This window comes from Corvus moneduloides, chromosome 9, assembly GCF_009650955.1.
Source record: "Corvus moneduloides isolate bCorMon1 chromosome 9, bCorMon1.pri, whole genome shotgun sequence".
Lineage (NCBI taxonomy): Eukaryota > Metazoa > Chordata > Aves > Passeriformes > Corvidae > Corvus > Corvus moneduloides.
Window position 1 is genome coordinate 14,252,092 of NC_045484.1, and position 26,267 is coordinate 14,278,358.

The following is a 26,267-nucleotide window of genomic DNA, read 5'->3' on the forward strand; positions in this document are numbered from 1 at the left end:
AAACTTTTTCTTTAATTGTGCAGCTCTCAGCCATTTCAGATAGTGGCGAGCAATATCAAGCAGGTAAGTCTAACTATGGACAGAGAGCAAAAAGTTTCTTGACAGTGTGCAGAGATTAATTTGTGTAAAGAAAAAGAAAAGAATATTTAAAATTAGCTTAGTCTGTGCTTATATGTTGGCATTATAGCATGTTTTCAAAGCCTTTGACAGTTTTGAACAAAAGTTACCTTTTAGTTCAAAACACAACAGCAAATCGATATAATTCAGTAGATCCCCAAATAGTCTATATTTCAATGAGCCTGGTTTTGTGACTCTCACAGAAATCTGTTCTCAGTTTTCTTCTGATGGATTAATAGAAAAGCTGCATTTACTAGAACTGCCAAATTCTACGTTTGACAAGAAATTAAATCTTTTTTAAAAAAGAAAGAATAGCACAAACTGCATCTTAGATTTATGCTAGTGCCATTGGATTTAGGCACTTGAAAGCAATTTCAAGAGCAGATTTGCATACAACAGAAACATGTGAGCAGATTGAAAATGCTGCTTAGGATTCATAGGGGAACAAAATGCATACTCCATCTCTGACATAATTTGTCTTGAGGTTTATGAAATAATTTTTCATCGGATTATAATATTTAAATTAATTAAAGATACATTTTGCTATTTAATAAACAATGCGTTTTGTAACTTCATTAAAGATGCTGCCTTTCTTAATTGTAATGGTCCAAAAAGTTGTCAGTGAACTGTACATTAACTGCAGAGATAATAATGATTTTATATGCTAATAATTTTTAAATTAACAACTCATGTAGTTTTTCAGCCACACAGGGAAAATAATTTGCATTCTTAAAGCTTACTTTGGTATTAACCACTTTACTTGGGGAGAGTGGATATCCTTGTATAAAATGTTCATTTGTTTTACATTAGCACTAATGCAAGCATGTAGGACCCACTGGTGTGAAAGGATTAAAAGCAGCAGCACTAGACAAGCATGAACATTTCAGAGAGAAATCCTTGTTAGAGAGACCTAGTGGGACTGTGTAATATGATTTTCTATTTATTGATCTGGTTTTTGTTACCATTTGAAACTCTTTTGGGAGAGACTCTTCCTGTTGTAGTACTGCAAATACAAAAATGTGCACCAAGCAGACATTAAGGATTCAGGCTCACTCCCAGGTAAATTTGTGTGCCTTGGTTGGTGTTAGCATGGGTTGAATGCCATGTCAGAGGAAATACATGCTCCCTTGGGAGTATTTGCACCATCACTGCAGGTAATTTGAGGTGTCTTGTTTTAACTTCCTGACATGTGTCATAGCCATCTCTTCATGGAGTGAAAAGAGACATACAGTCCTACCTCACTGATGCTTTAAGTATCACAAAAATTTGCTGCTTAACATAAGTATAAATTTCCCATTTTGGGTGTTTTTCTTCCCCACCAAGAGCATAAATTTAAGAGGAAGAGGAAGCTTCTGTGCACGCCTGTGCAGGTATCTGAACCTACAAGCCAAGTACCTGACCCATGATCTTCAGTGACCGTGTTTCATTTCATGTTCCTGACTGTTGGTCATTGAGGAGGCATTTGGAGATGTGCACCACCATTTCTCTGTTTTCTAGATAGTAACCATAAAGCATCTGAGGTTCCACTGCACTATATTTCTGACCCAAAGTCTCAGATTTAGTGCCCTGTCAGCAGTATGAGAAGTGCCCAATGCAGGCATTTGATGAAAATTAGTTAATAAAGACACTCTGTCTTTTAAGTAAAATTTTATATGAAATACCGTATATGTTGTTGTTGAGAAAGGAATTCAGATTTAATTAATAGATTAAAAAAACTTAGGACAATTCATGAGTTTTTTCTGTCATTTACCCTTACTCAGAATAGGAGTTGGTCAAAGTATGAACTTGCTTTGTTATTTCCAGTATGTGAAAGTATGAAGGGGTAGCTGTGCAGTCGCTGTAATGTTTCTGAGCTGACCTACTTGTGTAGGAGAATATCACTTTAACAGAATATTTACATGAAACTCCTTACTACAGGTGCCTTTAAAAGGAAAGGGAGATAAATATGTACTTAATGATAAGGACATTGATGTGTAGGGGGTAAATCACGTGAGTGAGAAAGCTCGTTGACCCTCCATCATGTTACAAGAATGTCATATTTGTTGCAGGGTATTCTGTACTGACACAGAGTGTGTGACAATCTGAGAAGATAAAGCCTCTGATGACACATACTTATTATTCACCTGCAATTATAAAACTGTGTGCTTTTTTTCATAATTGATAGTGAACACTGGAGCATAATCATGTTGAAAGTGTCTCTTCAGAATGTTGCTTTAAAGAAATGAGTAAGAAAATCTTCTCAAATGTTTTGATAGATGATTCATGGCACTGGAGCTGCTGATGAGGAGCCAATATAACCAAGTCTATAAATATGCAGTTACGAGAACTCTGGAAACATGAATTCTGGTAGTGTGACAGATTCAAAAAGCACTTTTTCTACTGGAGTAGGTTTCTAAAGTTACTCTCTTCCTGTTCTACATTCAGATGCCGTTGTCTAATTAGTCTAATTGGCTGGCAAAATTGCCAGCTTTTATTTAAAAATTAGTTTGGAGGTGAGAGAACAAATACCATCAGAAACCTGATTTATTCTTTCTTTCTGAAATAATTGTTTCTTTTTAACTCAGCAGAGCTAGGCTTTATTATTTCTAGGGAATTTCTGTTTAATTTACTGTATATGACACATTTCCAGAAGAAATTAATATTGGCAGCCTATTCATAAACCTTTAAGCAAAGTAATTGTAATGGAAAGACTGACCTCCAGCTTACCTGGCAGTAATGCATAAAGCTCTAGCAAAGAACAGTTACCTGATGTTATTTTAACAAAATCAGCTTGCCTAAAGTCAGTACATGTGCATTTTCCTGTGTTTCTTATTGCTTCTGAAGATCCAAAATGCACTGAGGGTAATGAGAATGAATGATAGCTTAGGTGTGTTCTTTCCTTGAGCTGCTGGTTGTATTAAACCCACAGCTCCTGTGCAGACCTACAAATCTATAACATCCGTTTCAGATGAATTCGGAAACAAGGGGCTGCGTTCTTTTATTCTTGGTGCAGAGATTAAAATTGATCACAGCAGACACAAGGGAGCAGATTTGAGTATCACAGCTCAATGTGGTTAACTGGGATAGTGCACGGCTCCTGTACTACTTAACTGTTGCCACACAGGTTACGGATATTATTGATTGCAAGGGTCAGGGGAGGCTGCAGGGAGGTTATGTTGCATGATGCTATTTGGTAATTTTTGAGGGACAAGAGCTATGAAGTCTCATAGCATCTGGGACAGGTACAGTTTAAACCTGACAAATGGAGATTTATGTTTGTGTGAGCTGGCAAAGCCCTTCAGGTAGAAATAATAAATGGAAATTTGATAGGATGGGTTTTTTTATCGTAGGTCAAATATTGTGCTGTAGAAAAAGGGAAAAAAAAGATGTAATTATTACCTTTTCATCAGAATGCACTGATGATAGGTTTTCAGTTGTAGATCTGTGCTGCAGGATAATGAATAACATTTAAAAGTCTTTTCTTGAGGCATCATTTTAAAATATATGTAGAGATGGTTTACCTGAAGTGAGTAAAAAATGCAGTGTAGGCGGAACAACACAGGAGTAATTACTGAATAAGTTTTATAGCATCCTTTTGTTCTTTCATGTGGACAAAACCAGTATATAAACATGCTAAGATTTAAGGTGAGACAATATAATATATTAACAAAGAACTGGGAAAAAATATTTGTTTCCTATATTGAAATTTCACAGAGTGCTAATCATTCATTAGCTTTTGGAAGACCTTGCTGAGTTACACTGAAGACTTCTACATATGAAAAAAGAAAAGATGAATCCTTGTAATGTTTTGAAAATAGGAATGACTGGAAAGTGCTGTGCTGTATTTTGCAAATATTACTTAGCATGTGGGATATTTTTCCTAGAGAAGTAAGTTTTTACAAATATTTAATATAGATCCAATTATACAGGGTGCAAAGCTGTGGTTGACTCAGCCTATTGTTTCATGGTCACTATATTGAAACAGAATGGGAGCTATGGAAGTAGTGTGAAACAGAGGAATAGTTGTGGAGAAATGGCTGTAGTTAGATAGTTCTATGATTCTTTGCTGCTTTATTCCATCAAATTTAGGAAACAATATTATAAAAATCAGTGTTTAGATTTCAAACACAGATACCACCTATTGTCTATTATATTCCTAATATATCAAAAATGCAGGTTGCTTTTAGGTAATATAAGTTGATGTTGTCTCAGTATATCTCATTGCAACTTCTTCCTGTGCAGTGCCTGTGATCTAACAAAGGTGTTATTCCAGATTATTAATTAATTAATTAGTCCTCATATATTTCTACAGGATGAATTTGCTGCCTTTGATGGTTTGGTTCTTTCAGCTGTTGCTTTGCAATACTGTAGAGGCCTAGTATTTGTTTTTCTTCATGATGCCAACTAAGTATTTGTGTTTTTTTCTTTGAGAATGTTTATCACCAGTTTTGCTCTCATTTCCATTCTCATTGCTCTCATATTCATTCCCTGTCTATTTATTGTATGTAGCCACTATTGATCCAGCTTTTCAAGATTTTTCCCCATGTTTTGAAATGGGGAGACATATGAATACATCTTTGCTGTGCTGTTTGATTTTCCCTTTGTAAATTTTCATTTGCTTAGATTATTTCAGTATAGCAGCATGACTGCTTATAAACAGGGCATATTAGACAGTTAAGTTATAATGAGTCTGCTTGGGGAAAGACATTGGTTCCATTGCAAACAGGTGTGGTAATATTTTCTGCTTTCTTTTCAGGAGTCTGTTACTCCCAGTCTCACCATCCAGTTTATTTTGCTTTTGCTTCCACATATTTGGATTTTCTGTGCTGTATAAAAATCACTTCACTGTGACATACAGTTTCTGAGATGATAGATTTTTGTGTGTCCTTCAAGTTACTGCTAGATGGTCCCTGAGGAGGTGATCTTGCTTTGTGGCCGCTTCAGCAGTGTTTACTGAACACGAGTAAGCGCTGGGTCTAGCTTCTTTTCCTCTAGGGTGGTGCAGTGTATCCCACTGGCAAATATTATCTGGGTGGTGTCTGGAGGAAACACAGCCCACTGTCTTTCCATTGGCAGGTTACTGCTAGGAACAAACTTGTAGAAGAAAGAGGGGAAGGAACTGACAACATTAGCATGTCAGATCTGAAACTTCAGCATTCCTGGTTCAAGAATGCTCCTGAAAAATGACAGCTCAAGTCCATGGTGGGAAGTGACCAAATTCCAGCCAGGACTAAAATCCAGTTTAGCTCTATTGTAAGCAGACTGAAACAAGCTCTGCTCCTGGATGGAATGATACATTCTTGTGGTAGAGATGGATTGGACTCAGACTACTAAATGCATTTTCACTAGTGACCTTTTCAAATTTGTCGCCAGTATAATAAATGTTACCAAGATGAGTTAAGAAAGGTTTGCAGCAATATTCCACTTTATTTTTTACAGCAGATGTTTCTTCAGTTACTCTGTATTACAATTTACAGAACTCGTATGTTCTACAAATCAAGATTCATAGCAAACAGTTTCAGTGCTTTAAGTCCTACAATAAACAACAACAGGCAGAACAGAACCAGAGGGAAGGTAAGCAGATATCTGCATTCATCCTTTTCTGTGATAAGGTTTACTTCACAGTGATCTTCACATTCCAGCAAGTTCATTTGCTGGGGCTACCAGCTAACTTCCTAGCATCCTCAACTCGATTACTTCAGATATGGTGAACGTTAAGTATCAGTTTCCAAACACAGAAGAAAGGCTAGAATTACCATCTGTTTCTTAATTTAGGAATCTGTATTTGTTTGTACAACCTAGTATCACTTCTTCTAGCGTGTCCTTTAAAGAATTATGTTTTAAAAACACTTAGTGATACAGTATGCTTCAGTTCTGAGGTATGCATTTTAAGAGTTCTCTTAGAGGATAAGTGCTCAAAACCTTGAGTTCATAATCTTCATGGTGCTTGCCTGAATAGCCAGATATTGAGATTTGAACAATTATTACATAATTTCTCCAGGTCTTTGTTTTACCATCTTGAAACACAGATGTTTTTTCATTAAAATACATTATTTTAGTCATGCTTGAGTATTACCCCATTAAATTTCAAAGTGCAGGTCCCGTATGTTGACCATAATAAAATTAAAAACAGCAATTAAGACTGGAGGTAGGCAGTAGAGGGTAGGCTAAAGCCTTGTCTAAGGCTGGACTGATTACAATAAAATCAAATTTGGGGTGGAGTCTATATCTGATGGGGCTAATGAGTTATGGTTCACCTTTGGACACTTTGGTCGACATTAGATGTCAGTCTGATCTGATCATGGGATCACTAAATGTTGCAAGGGCAGACCACAAGGCTGCAGTGTTTTGTATCCCATGCTCAGACAGGCAACACTGATTGTGTTGTCATAATTCTAATTTCCATCACTCACATGGATTGATTCTCAATTCTGCCTGTGATTCCCATCTGCACTTTCTGATGTCTAGCTCCTGTGAATTTTGGCTACCTCTAAACTGGGTTTGGACAATTGATAGTCAAAGAGAAATTGGATTATAAAACCAAATTTAGTTCTAAATAATCTGACTCCTTCATTCCTATTATTTTGATACCATTTGCAAGAGTTCATACACTTGTCTCTGTGTCTAATTTAGCAAAAAAGTAAGGTGTGAGACCTACAGACTGCATTACTTCCAGGTTCAGCTACTTATTCAGATGTTTTTAAAAGCCATGGTATGGATATAGGTGTTCAATTTAGAATTCACTGCAGCAGCTGTGTATGGCTCACACTGGTAGATGTGAAGGGTATTTTCACATATGCTTTACACACTGTTCATTCTAAGAGGGTAAGAGAAGACTAACCCTAGTGTAGTTCTTTTACTTTTTTCCCTTTACTTTTAATTTTCTATGAATGAGGTCTTCAGCCATCATTAGGGAATTACTCCTAAAAATCTTGCAAGCATACCTCTTCCAATGAAAATAAATCATTAATAAAAAATACAGAAAAGGAGCAGTTACATTACAAAATTAATCTACCAGGCTTACACAGAAAACAAATTTGAAGGAGCCACCTGCTGTGGAGATGAGGCAGTAATCTCAACAGCAGGAAATAAAGGGAGAGAGGGAGAAAATACAAAAGCATAGACATTAAAAAAGTAATTAAAACACTTATCTCCATCGACATACATATCAAACAAAAAAATCAAAAAAAATCAAGCACCTAGAAAACATACTGTATTGAACCTCACAACAGGAAGTAACAAAGCTGTCCCCATAAAAAAAATCTCCAGCAAAATGAGAGGGATTGTTTACAAATACGAGCCTCAAAAGTATTTACTAAAGTGTTAATCACTGATGGACTGACCTTGAGAAAAGCTGAGCAACTGCAGAGTATTTGCAACTTTTCTGAAAGACTAGATGCCCAGTATCAAACCCTTAAAACTGTAGAGAGAGTAGCTCTTAGGTATCAATGGTTGTCTGTTCCATGCATGGTGAATGTCATAGCATGAGTTGTAGTGGTGTGTTTAGTATAATCAGCTGTGTGGCACAGCTTAACTACCATATTTGGATTATTCATTTCAATATAGTTCATTTCTAAAGTGTGCAGTATTGATGCATGGACAGCAATGTTAGCAGTATGGATATAGTGAATGTGGCTTCTTAGAAACAAATCGGTAGAGGATGTCCCAATGCATACAAGTAGTTTCTATCATGTCTAGGTAAAACTGTAAATTTGACAGTTATGAAAGTTTGCAGTTTCAGTGTTATTGTTCAAGAAAATACTTCAACATACTTAAAACTCATGGTCCAGTTTATACATATCATGGATTGTGTGACATTAAATAAAACTGTTTTAAATACATAGATTTTGATCTCCAGTTCCCCAGCCCACAAACAAGACTTGTTCAAGAAGATCAGAGCATTCAGAAATATTAAAGCAGTGCTTATGCACTTGGATTTTACAGTGTGCCATGTATCTTTGTAGTCACAGTCTAACCATATGGTACCTGTAGCTGCAAGTCTCTGGGCAAGTGTTAAATGTCATCAGACGTGCTACGTCTGAAATATTTTTGTATGGGAACACAAGGAGCAGGTTGGAACACCCAGTGTGTAAAAAGGCAGGGACAAAATGGTGCTTTGTCACGGGAAAAAATGGTGCTTTTCTGTTAATTCAAAAGGACCCTTTCAGAAGACAAATGGTGGATTTAGAATTTACCTTAAGAGGGCAATTACCTTAGCTCTGTATCTACTTTAGTGCATCCTTTTAAGAAAGTTAAAAAAATTAAACAAACTTTGTTAACAAAACTAATTTATCAGACCATGTCATTTCCTCTCTAAAACTCACATCAGTCTCTGGCCATCAGCCTTCCATGGCTCCTTTGCCCAGGACACATGAAGGGGCATAGCCTATTCCTGGCCAAAGGTGAGGAACTGCTGGTGCAGAATCTGTGCTGCCTCCTTGCTAGACTGTGCTCAAGTTTCTTATGCTGATGAGCAGGATGGAACTCAGCTTGTCTAGGCTTGGCCTGTTGGATATTATTTCAGAAGACTTGCGTTGCCACCAGAGCAGATATTCAGGTGATCAATCCTTTGTTTCTTCTCTCCAGTTTTGTATGAGATTCATGGATTTTTCTCTTCATTCTCATTATCTGACAGTTAAAGGCTTTCCACCCAGTCCTAGGATTTCCTGTAATGGAGGCTGTGAAGGACAGAAGAAGAGTTTTCCTTGTAAATGTGATTTTTTGAAATCTGGTTTAACTCTGAAACATAAGCATGGATATGGTAAAAGGTGGAAAGATGTCCTTGTCCTCTAACTTTCTAGCTCCAGATGTGTATGGCAAGAGAATATTAAAAAAAAAATCCATAAATTGGTGAATGGGGTTTGATATTTGGCTTCCTTGTTTTAAAAGTTAGAAAAAGGAATGTGCATAGCCAGTCAATCACATTTTATTTGGGTTTTTTTTGATTGAATTTGGATAAATTTATGAATGCAATGTCATTTCAAAACAAACTTGAAAGATTGAATATAAAAAATGTACAAAGTAAGTGTCTGCACTTTTAAAAGGTAACTCATGGTATTTTCAAACATAGTTTGCATTCACCAGCAAAATTCAGTATTATCACAATTAAAAATGAAGACAACAAAATTTTTCAGTGTTCGATGGGAGGAAAACCAGGAAAAAATAGTGCTCTAGTTAGTTTTGTCCCTGTAGGCTACTGAATATTTACACTTCACCTTCAGCTCCTTTTTTTTTTGTTGTTTTGGTTTTTTTTGGTGGTTTTTGGGGTTTTTTTTGGTGTGTCTGGAGATGTGTTTTCAGTCAGCTGCCAGTGAAAACTACATTTGGCCCTTATCAAGGACAAGGGCTTATTTTCTATGTCAGTTATTAAGATCAGTTGAGAAGTTAATTTGAAACTGCAAATTTGCCCAACCATGTCAGATTTAAGTAATCCTAACAGTAGGTTCAGGCTCAGAAGGATAGCTGTTTCTGGGAAGAGGGGATTTGATCAAAATAGGAGATAGATGTGCAGTGCCTGTACTCTTGCTTTAGTCTCCCTTTCCAGATCAGGCTCATAGTTACAGTAGTAGCAGGCTTAGCTGATTGATGTGTTGACATGCCTGGATTTACTTGGTGCCCTGTTGTGCAAGCCAATCCCTTACATTGTCTATGCATCATTCTGGTATATTGCCATGTATATCTGACAAATTTGCTCTAATCATTTAGCAATTCATATCTCAACTGGACTAGGGAATTGTATCTAAATTTTCTTTAAAAGGAAACAATGGGCTTGACACTGTGCATGGAGAAAATTGACATGCATCAGTACTGTGAGAACAGAGAGTACAAGATCTTGATAGGAGGCAGATGATGTTTTTTTCTAATATGTGCATGTATATATTTATATATATCTATAAAGGACACAAAAATGGGAAGTTAGAGTCTGTGTTTTCCAAAGCCACTATTACAGGGGCTAAGGACTTTGGAAAGTATATGGTGTGGCATAACTGGGAGAGACTTTGGTGCTGGGGTATTGCACACTGAAGAAGGGGTTGTGGGGACCAAATGAAGGAAAGAAGCAAAGCGAGTTGTGATGCCTACTGAGAGGCAGCTGGAGCACCTGCAGATGGAAGGCAGAGCACAGCAAACCAGAGGGTCAGGAATCAAGATGAATTGCTTTCTATGCTGCACCTGACCCAGATTGGGACTGTCTAGGTTAGCTTTTGCAAAGTTGAACTAGATCTGTCATGCAAGCTGTTATCTTCACAACATTTCTACTTTCTCTATTCTTAGTAAATGCAGTTTTACACAGCCCATGAGGCTTCATTGCGTGGTTTGGATATCAGTTGCTTCAGAAGCTTGTTTCCTGTTATCAGCAAGCAAAGGAGCTGAGGCTTGAGGAAGTCCAGGGCTTTGGCTGCAGAAGATGAGGGGCTGAGGATAGACCTCTGCTTGTATGAGGGTGTGCAGAGGCCATCCAAACATCACCAGGGGAGCTGCCTTTCTAAGCTGCCTCCTCTTGCTTGCCCTTCAAAGGAGTTGTTCGTCAGTGAAGGAGAAGGAAATAATTGTTATCGCTAGATTTTGACATAGGTGGTTTAAAGACAGGAAGTATGGAATACTGATAGATTGTTTCAGAATAATCAATAACAAATAATAAATAAAAAAGTCTTTTTAGATGGCTTGCAGGTGGATTTAGAGAACAGACAATTGACTTTCTTGGCTTCAGCCTAAAAGCCAGGGAAAAGACCTCATATTTTTCTAAGCATTTTTTTTTTGGTGGCTCTTGGCTATTTTCTATTAGCCTTTTTCTAAAGGATCTCTCTGATTTATCTTCAAAGGGTATTTCTCTTGGTTCATTATTTTGACCTAAATTGTGTCTTTCCTAGGTGACTGGTTTTTTTTAAATTTTATTTCTTCTCTAAAACCATTTGCTCAAAACTGCGTTTTTCCTCTACAGCTGTTTTTTCGTTAAATATTCTCTCTCCCAAGAGACTGTTGGCTATTTATCAATATTTGATCTCTCTGTAAAACATACTTCTGTTGGGTGGATGTTTATTATGAAATGGTGTCTCTAAAGTGAATCTTATCTGTTCTTGATCTCTTTCTCTGTCTGCCTCAGTCTGCCTCTTTCTTAGCTTGCCTAGTGGCTTTAAGAAGTACTCAGTCTCTCTATTTTAACAAAAGTAAATGCAGTCATTACAGTGGCAAATCCTAAACAGCAAAAGGCGATGCATCAGAATCCAGTACAATACAACTTCCAGCAGGTGCTTAGCAAAGGGCTTGAATCTGTGCTAAGAAATCCCTTGCATTTCCTTCAAACGTAAATATCACAAAACTTTTTCAGGGAGTTTTCACGAAAATGAAAATAGTAAAATAAATGTTTAGCTAATGCCATTTATATTGACGACCTCTTTGGCAGCTGTTTGGTCATATCAGCCAGGCAAAACGTTTTTGAATCCAAGGCATTCTAATCCAACTCCTTTGATTTCGGTGATACCAAACTAGTAATGAACCTGGACCGAGAACTTTGGAACATTCCCTTTATTATACTCCTTATTCAGCCTATGGGAGCCAAATTACTGATGCTGTTAGAGACCAAATAGTTTTCATTAGGAGATGATAAAAGCAGCAAAAATAAGTGGGGAAAAAATATTTGTGAGGGTTTCTCCTTGGGTTTGGAGATACACATTAGATAGAAAAGAAATTATCTTTAATGCAGGCTGTACATCTCACTAACGACAAGAGTGTTTCTCCCAAGAGTAGACTGAGGCCTCTGAGTTGGTTTATAGATATCTCAATAGAAATAGTCCTCTGCCTGCAGGCAGTCACTGAGAGCTTTTTCTGAGGTACTCTTTCCATAGATGATTTTGCAATATATACATAGAGGAAAATCTATGCCCTTTTAAAAATAGTTTCTTTAATGCATTTTACATATTGTACTAAGAATTTCTGGCAGCCTCTTAAGATATCCATTATTCATTATTCATTAGCTGAAATTCCAGTCTACCCAGAAGGTACAGCATTCAAAGGTCTTGAAGTTCAGGATGTGCTAGTATTTTTTAACCTTATTTTTCTCAATATCCAACTATAGATCAGTGTTGGTTTTAAAGTCAGGTATTCAGCAACTGAGTCATGATTTTCTTTATAAATATAGATCAAATTTCAGGATTTTTTTATTTGCTTTTTGGCTTGTAAGCATTTTGAATTCACTGAGAGTGTATTTTGTTTTGTTTCACTGAAACTATTAAATCTAAAAATGTATTTTATTTTTCTAGAATTATAATAATTTCATTCAGAGTTCTAGAGGTTTTAAAAAACTTCCTTCATATAGGTAGCTCATGAAAAAGTACTAAGACTTCTCATTACTTAGTTCTGGTTGTACACTGTAATGAGACAGATTTTTGCTACTTAATTAATACAAAAAGACCCCAAACCTTCCCTGCTTGGAAGAGCACACCTTAACGTGCAATCCTGCATTATTATAGATGCCAACATTTTGTTATTAGGATTTTCCAGACCAGTATGTCTCAAAGAGGAGAAATACTATTCTGCTGCCACCCATGCCTGAGAATGGGGGGAACACAGATTGCTCTGTATGCTCCAGTTCTTCGTGCTTGCTGTGAGGATTCCTCAGTTCTAGTGTATTTTCTTAGAAAAATTGTTGACATTTACTTCATTTCAGTACTTAATTATTAATTAACATACTTTTGATAATATTTTGGGGTTTTAGATGTAAATGTGAAAGTTGAGACTGTTGAAAATATCCTGATTGCATTTGCATGAGTAAAACGGTTTAACTGGTGTGTCAGCTGGGCTGGCTTTTTGTGCTGTCCAACCATTCACACAGAAATGAGATGTTGTTCTTTGGTAATTGGAAGATGCTTTTTGCTGCTTTCCTTTAACTGAAAGGTATTTGTTGCTATTAATAGTTGTGAAGTAAATCCTTGTCTGCATCCTACAGATTCTGTCTAAATGTGTGCTTTTAATAACTAGGAATAAATGTCAGCCAATCAAGACTTTGAGGTTTTGAGAAAATAATCAAGAATGGCAAAAAATGATGGCATACAAGTACTCACAGATCAGATCTACAGCACTGCTATTTTTCCTCTTCCCCTTTTCAGTTAAGCTGTTTGTTACTGCCTCATTTGTATTACCTGCTTTTGCAACCTGTTCTCTCTAATCCTTTCCCCTCTGCATTTTTGTTACGAATTATATGAGTACACACATTATCCAATAACCTGATTTTCAAGTGCCTGTACTATTAAACAATCACCAGTTATATAAGCTGCAGACTACAAATGTGGTCATTTGTGATACTCTTTTGGAAACATTCTAGGGTTTGTAAAAGTGCTTGTATTGATGATGTTTTTGAGAATGTATGTGTAATTCAAAATATATATGGATCATTAAAATTTCCTGTGTAATTCTGGTGTGCCATAAAATATCTGTTTCAGGTTTGCCAGAACCAAACAGAGACAGTATATTCCAAGGACTGAGAATGAATCAAGGATTCTACACATCTAAAGACTTCTTACCTCTGGTAGCAATGGCAAGTAAACCAGGTGTGTGATACTCTGTTCTTGTTGTAATCACATTCAATAAGTCATTGGCAGTTATTAATATATCCAACTGTCTACACAGCAGCATATCCAGTTACAAAGTACCTTCCACTGAATATGTCTGGGATGGGGGTTTCTCTTGTCATGGTCAGGAAAGTTAGTGCCAGAGATTATAAACTAAATGATCATATATACAAATCTAAGCATATGGCAAATAATTTCTCCTAACACGTTATATTTGTTAGTTTGAGTTATATTCAAAAGATGACAAAAGCTTCACATTTGTATAAAGTATCTTGAAAAAATAGCATATATAAGATGGTCTTGAAAAAAATCTGATATTAAGGAAGGTGTTTCTGACCTATATAAGCAGCTGATTTGTAGACTGTTGATAAATTCTTTTACTTGATCCCAAGTCACGTGCTGCAGGTTTTACAGACACATTTAAATCGGCACTTGTTCCTTACCCAATGAATTTACAGTCTAAGACTCAGGACAACAGGAGTAGGACAAGAGTTAATAAGAAGGTGCTCAGTTCACTGCTCCAAATGCAGTCTTGTTTTATGGTTTTACATCTTTCTTTGAGCACAGAGATGGCTGCATTTGCTCCCCAAGGAGCGCAGCTGCTTTCAGTGTCCCTGAATATGAACTCATAAGCCCCAAATATGTGGTTTCTATGCCACATTTCTTCATGGTCTAGATTTCTCAGGCAAAAGAGAAATTAATGTACAGTTTTTCTTTTTACTTAGGACAGAATGTGGTATTTTACGTATGACTTCATATAACTTGTTTTATCTACAAACTGATTTTCATTTGAGCATTCAAAAATTTCTTTTAGCATCATATAGGATTTCCCACTTATTTAGTAGATTTTTCTTAAACACTTTTGAGGAATATATATTCTGTAGCAGATTATTCCGCTTATAAAAGTAAAGTTTATTACTCCATTTAATGCAAAATATTTCAGAAGTGAAATTCTGCATCCCATCTGTCCCATCTCTCTGCTGTTTTCAACAAATGCTTGTTTCTGTCTGTTTTCTTAAGCTCAAACTAATCTTAAATGATTTCGGAGAAAAGGGTGAGTTTTGCGTTTACTTTTTGAAGACAGAGATGTTTAAAAATAAAACAGATTGAGAATATGCAGTGCAACACATTCATAGATTAACAAAGGAAAAGTAAATTCTGCAAAACAATTCTCTCAAAACAATTTGACTAAAAATACTTTGTAGAATTCTGTGGAGCAGAATGTAGCAATGTAGCACTTGTGTATTGTAGGTCACCTGTCTGCATGATGATCTATATGTGATCCACATCTTTCAAAATAGTGCAAAGTAGCACTCTTGATTTGCTAGCATATGTGATGATATGGGTTTTTTTATATTAAATCTACAATGGGAAAAAGGATGAACTTGGAAGAACTAACCTTTTCTGATTGACAGTAATAGATAGCTCTTTGGTGTTGTCTGTTAATTAACATGGTCTCTTTTACTTAATTTTCCTAGTGTCTGTCTGTAGCTATAGCCACCTTTTGCTCTCTAAGCCATGGAGTTTTAAAATAAAATATACACATACTACATCCTACTCTATCCTCCTTTTTTCACTATGACAGTTATCTAAATAATAGATATAATAGACTTGTTCATGGTAAAATACATATTCTGCCTGCTTATTAATTCTGAATGCCACTTGTTAATATACTTTCCTCCAAAAGGGGTTCTCCTTGCAGATACATAGATGTGAATTTACCTTGGGAGTGTGTTCCCAAGAGCAAGGAGGGCTGCTCTGACTGATCCCTTCTAGACTCTTACTCTAATGGCACTCTGAGCTGCCATTCCCCTGCTTCCCTTGTGTTTTTTCCACTGCTCAATTTGTATGAAGTACTAAGTTCATTAAAAATAAATGAGAAAAGTTTAGAGAGAATTTTAGACTAAGAATCCTATTAAATAAACACCATATACATAGGGAGGGAAAATTATAGCATTTTTCATACATTAACCATTTTTCAAATGGAGAGAGAATAGGTATTGTTTTTCACTCTGCTTGTATGTCTAAATTAAAAGCATTGTTTACTTCAATAATACTCGTGTTCCACAATTACATGTGAAAATCTGCTGTAGCAGGATACTTGAGTTAAAGTCCAGTAGGTAAATGGCCAGCTTAGTGCCTCCTGACTGGAACAGTCCTGGGCTCGTTGAGAATATAGCTTTGTATTATTTATGTCATTCTTTTTCAAGTTGCAACCATTTGCCTAATCAACAGTTAGTTGTACTTAAACATGTGATAAAGTGCAGTCTCATCCAAGGAACAGACACAGTTCAGTTTAACTTAAGTATTTCTAGTTTAATTGAATCATCAAATACAAGCTGTAGATGATAAACACATAATGTTGTCATTTTCTCCATGTAACTTTTTACAAATGATTTGTAGAAAACTACTGTAGGTTAAACATTTTCTTCCAATGGAAGAACTAGGAATTATTGTAACAATATTCTTTCTCTTCATGTTCAGCTGCTGAATAGCCTTTGAGAATCATGTCACAGCCAGAACAGTGTCAGTGCTTTATAGAAATCTGACTGAGAGGACTGATGTTGGTACACTATTACACAGAGCTATCAACAACTGGTCATCTTTTTTTGTTTGTTTTGGTTTTGGTTTTTTTTTAATTGGGAGGATAATGAATCTGATGAGAGAGAAACTTAGTTTTTGAATAAAAAGATCTCACAATTCTAGTTTCGACCTGACAGGACCCACAATCCTAAAAAAAAGGTTGTCATTTGAATTCTTCCTCAATAAAAGATGCAGCTGCTTAGAGTACTGACTATGAAATTATGTATATGAGCATATCTTAAAAGGAGGAATAAAACTGTCTTTCAGCGGAGCAGAATAATTTGATAGTGACACTCCATGCTTGGAAACTGTAAGATGCAATTTTACACTGCTTTGAGTACAAGTACCTTTTGAGCTGTCATGCAGAAATGGTTTCTCTACTCGAAAATGGGGTTTTCCTTTTATCTTTCAGGGATGTGTGCCTGTCACTCTCCGTTGCCATCAATACATGGAACTGTGATTGTACTTGGGGCAGGAGACACTGCTTTTGACTGCGCAACATCTGCTCTGCGCTGCGGAGCTCGTCGTGTGTTTGTGGTCTTCAGGAAGGGATTCACTCATATCAGGGCTGTCCCAGAAGAGGTAAAATGGAATAGCAGCATTTCTAAGAAGGCATTTTGGTTATTTCTATGTGACCTGAAAGTGTACTATAGATAGTTAACAGACATCTCCTAAAGGTTGTGTTTATAAGAATGCTCCTAAAATGCATGAATGTTTATTAAAGATCTGAGGCTCACTTTGTGTACTCTTTATTTAAATAATTTTCCACTGTTGTATCTGTTTCCTGACAAGTCAGAGAGGTGCATTTGCAAGCAGGGGGTAGAATTTCTTGTAAATTAGAAAATGAGCTAAAATTTTTAATCTTGGAATCAAACAGCCACTAGAGGATTGCAGATAATTTTTCAGATCATGGTTAGATCCTGGAATGATACCTTCAGGCTGTTGTTTAAGCAATCTCAGTGATTCTGATATTGCCTTTTGAGCCTCTAAAAAGTTTTCTTTCTTTCCTTTCCTTTCTTTCTGGTAAAAAAATTACTTACTGTGATTTTGGCTTTGAATCACTGCCAGTGACAGTGAAGCAATGATATTCATCACATATTTCAGCATCTAGTCTAATGTTTAGTTTGGCTTTGGACTTCGGCATTTATCAGGTCATCTGGACATTTTGAAACTGATTCTCCTTCCTCAATTTATATGTACTACAGGAGGTTTTTTTTGGATTATATTTTCTTATTTTGGTGGTTTTTTTCTGTTTTCATTTATTTGGTACATTATGCTTTTATATACTTGAGGATAGCAGGCCATCTAATGCATCTTTATCACAAGATTTATGGTAGTTGGTCATCTGTTTCAAGAAGGTGGGCACCTTAGATCTTCCCGAGGGGGAATGGAGCTGCAAAGAAAGTAACAGAGGATTTCTTGGTGCATGATTTACTTCTGTTGCACTTCAGTCAAGAGTTCTAGGCACAGTGGGATTATGGAAGACATTGCACAGACTCATGTGCTATTCAGATTCTTACTATAATCAGTTGTCACTCTGAACCAAAATCTTTGGTAGAAGCCTGGGTAAATTTCTAAAAGTTGTCAATGTTGGTACTCATCCAGTCACGCAGTGGGCCTTGAAAACAGTAAAATAAAAGCAGATTCATATAGTAATAGCCATGCTAGAATCATGTCGGGTGGGATATTACACATTCAAAAAAGTTCTGGTGTAAAATAGAGACAGTCATATTGTGAAGGCAATTGACTTAAGCAGTTTTACCACAGCAGAGATTCAGAAGATCTTAAGTCTGGATTGTCACTCAGAAAACTGTTGCTTTTTAAAAAATCTTAAAATCATAGTAAACACAAATCTGGGCATGGACTAAGTTAATACTATGCCATTTCTTAAAACACACAGGTAATTACATAAGTGAAGTCTTTTGCCCTCAAAGGAGTTAAACATATGCAAAGTAATGGAACAATAAGAAAATATATTGGAGAAATATTTGCCTTGAAAATTTACCTACTGACCCTGCTTGATTTAATAGCATGAGAGGCTCTGAAGCTGGCAGTAAGTTGACTGTGTGCATACTGGACACTGCTGATTTCTACCATAGAAGAATCCATGGTAGCCTCTTCAGTCAAAAAATGTTTTCTGGTTGGTTTGTTTGGGGTTTTTCTTTATGAAAACACAGCATAGTTAAAGTTATATATTTTATTGCTTCTGCTCTACAGATGGAACTTGCAAAAGAAGAGAAGTGTGAATTTCTGCCTTTCCTCTCTCCTCGGAAAGTTGTTCTTAAAGGTGGACAAATTGTTGCTATGGAATTTGTTCGAACTGAACAAGACAGTGATGGAAACTGGAGAGAAGATGAGGATCAGGTTGTCCGTCTGAAAGCCGATGTGGTGATCAGTGCCTTTGGCTCCATTTTGAGTGACAATAAAGGTAACCCTAACTAGTGCAAATACTGATTGTTATTTTAGCTGCAGCCATGTCCTGTCCTTTGACAGTTTTGTGAAATGGCTCTTGTGGAAGTTACGCCGCTTGTGACTGCTGGTCCTCTTACGGGAATTTGTCCTTCAGGTACACTTTTTAGAAAAAAACTTGAGGGTCTGGTAACTAGGCAGTTCTCTGCATATTGCTGTGTAGAGCTGGAACTCAGCATAGAAGTACAGTTCCAGCATATATTTTTCTTCTCAATGCAAGTGGGATCTCAGAGAAACTCTTGGGAATTTCTTCTGGTCTCATTAATTAACTCTAGAGAAACTCATTATATTACATCTTTAAGCTGAACTGATCTGATTGCTGCGATCTCTTTTTTTTTTTTTTTTTTAATCTAACAAACAGGAATTGAAACATTCATTATTCTGGTTCAGCTGGTCTGGGTATTACTTATTTCTTGTGCATATACGAGAAAACTGTGACTTCTCTCTTAGACAATATTTCTTAGTTGCACTTTACAAGGTTTAGTCTTAAAAATTAGCAATTACTTAATTCTGTAGTAAAGATGCAGAAATTGGCACATTGATGACATTTCAGAGATTGGACGAATTGTCTGCATTTAGCAGGGAGTTGAACATGCAATGCAGCTAAGAACATGGGAACTGAGCAAGATTTATAGAATGTTCTCTTCTAACACTAGGTTAGACTTAGAGTTCAGGCAAATACATTGAATGTGCCTCAAAAGTTAAAAACACTGACTCAGCAGAAGACACATTGATAAAATGAATAGATCTTCAGCTTGGAGACGGTCATGTAGGTTAGCAGGTTCTGAAAGCCTTAGTAATCAATGTGCCTGCCTCTCCAGGGCATGGTCATGCCAGCCAATTAACCCATGACATGTTGTCATGATCCATTGGGTATAAATGCTCTGACAGAGGACTTGGCAAGTGCATCAGATTGTGCAAGACCAGAAAATTTGGTATTCAAAATTTCCTAGCATAATGTGCTTTTGTGAATCTTTGCAGTCAAGGAAAAAGGTAAATCTAAAGTGATCTAAGCCTGCTCTAAACCTGAATGATGTACTCAGCACTCCCTGCTCCACATCCAGCTGTATAGAATGGTAAACCATCATGCAACCATGAGAAGAGTCTAAACCCTCTCCTACGGTAAAAACAAGGATCAGCCTGGTATTTTGAGGAACATGTGAATTGAATTCCAGGAGCAGTCCTATCTTGTGTGTGCTACTATTGCTTTGGGATAGTTTCCTGCATCCTAGGCTGTTTCTAGATAGCAGCTGCACCCAGCTACGTACAGTGCTGATTACTCAGGGCTGCCTCCTGCCCTGCCAGTACCTCCTGCTCTACAGGGCACAGGAGGTGCAGGCTGTGTTTCTTTGAGAGAACAGACTGCCATTCCTCTTGGAGCTGTATTGCTGTGGAAAGATTCTGGCATTTGTGTGGGTCATACTTCAGGGCCCAGTCTAATTTCCAGGAAGCAAGGAGAAGATGATTTAAGATTTTTTTAAGAGATTCATTAACTACTGTGATAGTGGCATTGATTGACTGAGAATTTTGGAAAATTTTTTTGGTGTTGTTTTTAAAACCCTGTGTTTAAGGGTTTTGGAAGGTTTTCTAGACCCTCATGTGGTAAATCAATATTAACCTATGCAATCAGTGTATTTTTTTGTGATTCATAGACCCTCTGATACAGGAGTGATTCTGTTTTCTCCCACATTAAAAATTACCTCAGTTAAAAGACTGAACTTACTGTGTTGCTTAGCCATAATACTGTGCCGGTCTTGTATTTCCTAGGGTGCATTCAAAGTCTAAATTAATTGTCGAGAGGTTTTTAAATAGGAACATAAAATGGGAGGGGAACAAAGTCATGCAGTGAGCTGATCATGAGAGAAGAGAGTAATTTACTTTGGGGGTGAGCAAAACACCTCAGTTTCACGCTGTATATTGGGTGAAACTGCTGTTAGAAAAGCAATCAAAAAGGAAAAATGCAAGTCATTTGTTTTGGATGTTGTGAAAGTGAAAAGAAACTAAGACTTGAGTGCATAAAGTGCTTATTTTGACCATACCATTTCAGTTGCTTTTAAGTCTTTTTTTTTTTTTTTTTAAGCTGTCTTAATGGAAGTCAGATTTTCTTTTCACCATTGAGCTGGATTACAACCAAAACTCCAGACTACCTCAGTGTATGTAACAAAAAGAAATGAAAAAGAAAAAAACACAACACCAAAACATCTTGTCTTCTTAGTGCTTTGTTGTGGTTTTTTGTCTGTGTGGTTCATTGTTTTTTCTAAATGAAGCACAATTCTGTGTTCAAGAGATGAAAATATTCAGGTATTCTCCATCAAAAAATGGAGATGAAAATACTGGAGGTATTCAAATCTGGACAATGCCATGAGCAAACTGATTTGACTTGGATCTTGATCTAACTTTGAATGGAATGGACTAGGCAACCTCCAGAGGGCCCTTCTAGTCTCAATTATTCTGTGACTGGGTGACTCAGGTGCAGGTTGAATAAACATGTTAATTGCTGCTCATACAAAGAGCTCTATTAATTGACCTAATTCGTAAGGCACCTCGGGGAACTGCAGATGCAGTATTGGTATGGGCTAAGACAGCAGGTTATGTCCTATGAATGCTGGTTCTACTGATACAAGAATAAAGAAAATACTGTCAAAACGAAAGCGATTAAAATTAGACTTAGCCCCAGTTCAACAAAGTGTTCAGGGCAGCTTTGATGCTCATGTTTGAAAGTTTTATGAGGAGCCATAAGTGTGTGGGTGACTGAGCAGAAATAGCTCAAAGGTTAGAAAGTTTTATCTAGTCTATTATCCTCAACAAGATGTTTCCTATTTTTACATGGTAACTATTAAATCTGCAAATGAGATTCCATGCATTCACAATAGGTATTTAGTCATTTTTGTTTCTTTAAAATAAATGTCGATTGTGTTTTTAAGCAGCAGTTCTAGTGGTTATTCATCCTCCCATTGGTAATCATATAAATGCATCACTTAAAAAAACTGACTCCTAGGTTCATTTTATGCTCCTGAAGTTGCTTATAGATGAAGCAGGGAAGGTGCCTTCTAGACTGTTTTAAGAAGGTTACCATTTTACTAAAACCAGTAGAACAGCCCAACAAATTGTTCAAATCCAACTACTGCAGATGGAATAAGAAAAATGTTTTGCTTCTTGAAAAAAATTTTTTTGCAAGTACAAGCTGCTTTATTTTAACTGCAAAGCTTACCAGAGCCTTCAAGCCATCATAACTGACCCACAAAATCAAAGAGCTGTGAGAGGAATTTTGTACTTTTCCTCCGGTTCCTGCTTTTTTGCGGTTTGTTATTTTTAAGACCTAAAATGTATTAGTGAATTACTGAAATACCTTCTGTCACCATTCCAAATTGCAACTCAACATATACAATTGCAGTTCTGTGTACTCCCTCACACTGTTTTCAGCCTCTACATCCTACTTAACACCAATCCACTTGGTTTTAAAGTCTGAACTTTGAATAACCCTTTTCTAATCTATTTCCTTCTGATTAGCAAAGGGAACGATTTTTTTGAGACATTCATTAACCACTGTGATAGCGGCATTGATTGACTGAGAATTTTGGAAAATTTTTTTGGTGTTGTTTTTAAAACCCTGTTTTTAGGGGTTTTGGAAGGTTTTCTAGAACCTCACGTGGTAAATCAATAATGTGGTAAATAAATAATGGACTGCAAAATTTTGGAACAAATGCCCTTGTTCTGATTTATTTTCATGAATTTCCAAGGAGAACCGTGGAGAAAGTACGGAAAATAGCGCTCAAAATGCACTACAAAATTCATTGCAGAACAAGGGAGTAAGCCAGAATAGGGAACTGGCAACCTAAGTTTAGTTTGATGCTCTGTTTATCAGGCAGCAGTAAAGAGGAAGAATTCCCATGTAACCAGAACACTGAATCTTAGCATGATAATGTCTATTTTATTTTCCTGGAGAGGCAAAAAAGAGAAATGCAAAAATATCCAAGAAAACTCCAAGTACCGCCTTTGTAAAAAAACCCCAGAAATAGTAAGTTATTTGTGAACCAAAATATGATTTATGAAAATGTTGGTAGTAGCTAGCTCTTGCATCGTGACTGAAGAGCAAAACTTTATTTCTTAATTCCAGGAATCAGTCACAACTTTCAGATATTTTGCTTTTACTTTTAGTACAACTGTCATCTTGCTTGGAAACTGCAGCAGCTTACTGCTCCCCTAGAATAGTTCAACATACAGTAAAGATAACTTTTCCCAAGTTGTTTACAATTTTATTCTTTAACCCACTCCTACTTAATTTTTATTTCTACAGTTTGAGAAGCATTTTCTAGGGAACAAAGGAAAAAAAGGTTTGCAGAGCTCTGACCTCATAAGTGAAAAAGATTTTAGTTTAGTTATAGAACTTCAAATGGCACAGAAACCAGGAGTTCCAGAACTTGGAAGGAGTGTTGAGTTTCTTTGTACAGCCTGCTCAGACCACTGGGTAGCTTTGACTGCAGAGCACTGAAGCCTTGACTATCTAATGAGAGTAAAGGGGAGGAAGAGAGGCTGTGATACCCCAGCTGGGAATGCCCTGGCATCTCCCTGGTAGCACAGCATCTGCCTCACACCAACAGGCTTTAAGTCACCAGATTTGTAAAAATAATTTTTATGTAAAACTGAAATTTATATACATTCAAAAGATTCGTATTGAAATAGGTAGGAGTTTTCCTGCTGAGTGATTTGGAATAGGATTTTTCTCCACAAATAGATTTATTGAAGGAGTTTGGGTGCAGCAGTTCCACACTGTGTTTCACACTTTCCCCCTTGAACAAGTTCAGAAACCAGCTGAGGTGGTGAAATATCTGAAAGAGAAATACAATGACAATTCTAATGAGAACAAGCTCCTTGCAATATGTTGGGCTTTGGCATATGCCTATCGCACACTGCAGCAGGTAATGGTAGAGAGGCAGGAAGATAAATCAGCAAAGCCTGCAGACACCCCAGTCACTCAGACTGCAGCCACACCAGACAGCAAGCCCAAACCAGATGGAGAGTCTAAGCCATTGACAGTGGCTCCTGTCACGAGGAGAAAACACACAACCAAAACTGATCGCCCAGTGAAAGATGAGGATAATGCAGGGGAAGGAACCTCAAAACCACCAACTGACTCAGGCACAGAAACCATTACTGAGTCCATGTCCATAAAGGACCTTCACAGCCTAAGAAAGGACTACACCCGAAGGTCTGATGAATCCATAATAAGTTGGATGGTCCGTATTTGGGATGCGGCAGGTGATGATGTGATGCTGGACGGTGCTGAAGCAAGGCATTTGGGATCCCTGTCACGTGATCCAGTTATTGACCAAGCGATGATAAGGGGGGGCTGACTCTGCCAGTGTCTGGAGATGGGTTTTGACAGGCATGATTGAAACATAAATGTGCGGAGATGGTCTCTACATGCAGCAAACCCCATGGAAGACCACAGAACAAGGGATCCAGCGCCTGAGAGAACTAGGGGTGGTAGAGATTGTCTTCACAGATGACCCAGGATTGAGGAGTCCAGACCGGGTCAGAGTTAATCCATTCATGTGGCGAAAACTCATATGACTTGGGCCACAAGAATACGCTTCTGCTTTAGCAATAATGAAACCGAACTATGGTGCGAATGAGACCGTGCAGGATATGGCAGTGAAGCTCCGAGCATATGCAGACTCTGTACATGGCCCAACACATGCAAAAATCGCAGCTGTGGAAACACGTGTGCAGAAAATGGAAGATAAGATGGAGAAGAGTCACCAGGAGATTAAGAAGGAGATCAAAGAGGGCCTTCTCCAAATCTCAGTGGTACAGATCAGAGATTCCGATACCAAATGCGGACGTTCCCAAGAGAGAAAGTACGTTCCACGAAGTGAGCTGTGGGATTTGCTGTGTGACAGTGGGGAAAACATGAGGAAGTGGGGTGGACAATCTACTTCTGCTTTGGCAGCACAAGTGCGTGAATTGAAGGAGCACAAGTCTCAGAAAGGAAGTTCTACCAAAAAGGAAGTAGCTCCAGTTGCCTGTAGCCAAACTGCCGGAAATGATGGAAAAGACAATGACATGTCCGATTCCCATGAAGGAACCTCTAAGATGCAGGCCCAGGGAAAGAAGGATAACCAGGCATAGAGGGGCCCTGCCTCTAGCCAGGTAGAGGTCAGGGAGAACCGTGTTTTTTTGACTCTGTGGATTCGTCGGCCTGGTACATCAGAACCACAAAAGTAGGATGCCTTGGTTGACACTGGTGCGCAGTGTACAATAATCCCATAGCAACACGTGGGTGTAGAATCTGTTTCTATTGCTGGTGCAACAGGTGGATCACAAGATTTGACCTTGGTGGAAGCTGAGGTGAGCCTGACTGGAAATGAGTGGAAGAAGCATCTCATTGGGACTGGCCCAGAGGCCCCGTGCATTTTGGGCATAGACTTCCTCCGAAACGGGTATTTCAGAGACCCAAAGGGACTCAAGTGGGCTTTTGGAATAGCTGCTGTGGAGATAGAGGGCATTAAGCAACTGAACACTTTGCCTGGACTATCAGAGAACCTATCTGCAGTAGGCCTTCTGAAGGTGGAAGAACAAAGAGTACCAACTGCCACCTCAACAGTGCATCGACAACAGTACCGGACAACTCGGGATGCTGTGATTCGCATCCACAAGATGATCCGTGAGCTGGAGAGCCAAGGGGTGATCAGCAAGACCCACTCACCTTTCAACAGCCCCATCTGGCCTGTGTGCAAGTCTGACGGGGAATGGAGATTGACTGTGGACTATCGTGCCTTGAATGAAGTGACTCCACCGCTGAGCGCTGCCGTGCCGGGCATGTTGGAGCTCCAGTACGAGCTGGAGTCCAAAGCAGCGAAGTGGTATGCCACTATTGACATTGCTAATACATTTTTCTCCATTCCTCTGGCAGTGGAGTGCAGGCCTCAGTTTGCCTTCACCTGGAGGGGTGTGCAGTACACCTGGAACCGACTGCCCCAGGGGTGGAAGCCCAGTCCCACCATTTGTCATGGACTAATCCAGACTGCACTGGAAGAAGGTGAGGCTCCAGAACATCTGCAGTACATCGATGATATCATTGTGTGGGGGAACACCGAAACAGAAGTATTTGAGAAAGGAGAGAAAATCATCCAAATTCTCCTGGAAGACGGTTTTGACATCAAGAAGAGCAAAGTCAAGGGACCTGCTCAAGAGATCCAGTTCCTGGGAGTAAAGTGGCAAGATGGGCGACATCAGATTCCCACCGAGGTCGTCAATAAGATCACAGCAATGTCTTCACCAACCAACAAGAAGGAGACGCAAGCTTTCCTAGGCGCCATAGGCTTTTGGCGGATGCATATTCCTGAGTATAGCCAGATTGTGAATCCTCTTTACCTGGTTTCCCACAAGGAGAACAATTTCTATTGGGGCCCTGAACAGCAACAAGCTTTTGCCCAGATCAAGCAGGAAATCGCTCATGCAGTAGCCCTTGGCCCAGTCAGGACAGGACCCGAAGTGAAGAATGTGCTCTACTCTGCAGCCACGAGCCATGGTCTGTCCTGGAGCCTTTGG

General features: G+C 38.0%; 1 protein-coding gene across 5 annotated transcripts in view; it reads left to right on the forward strand.

Annotated features, from left to right (window-relative positions):
* Window positions 1-26,267, forward strand: part of DPYD (dihydropyrimidine dehydrogenase) — a 353,872-nt gene that overhangs the window by 149,229 nt on the left and 178,376 nt on the right. For all 5 annotated transcript variants that reach the window (XM_032117755.1, XM_032117757.1, XM_032117758.1 and 2 more), the window contains 3 exons: window positions 13,533-13,640; window positions 16,657-16,826; window positions 18,462-18,672. In XM_032117755.1, the coding sequence (XP_031973646.1) occupies window positions 13,533-13,640; window positions 16,657-16,826; window positions 18,462-18,672 (489 nt within the window). The remainder of the gene's footprint in view (window positions 1-13,532; window positions 13,641-16,656; window positions 16,827-18,461; window positions 18,673-26,267) is intronic.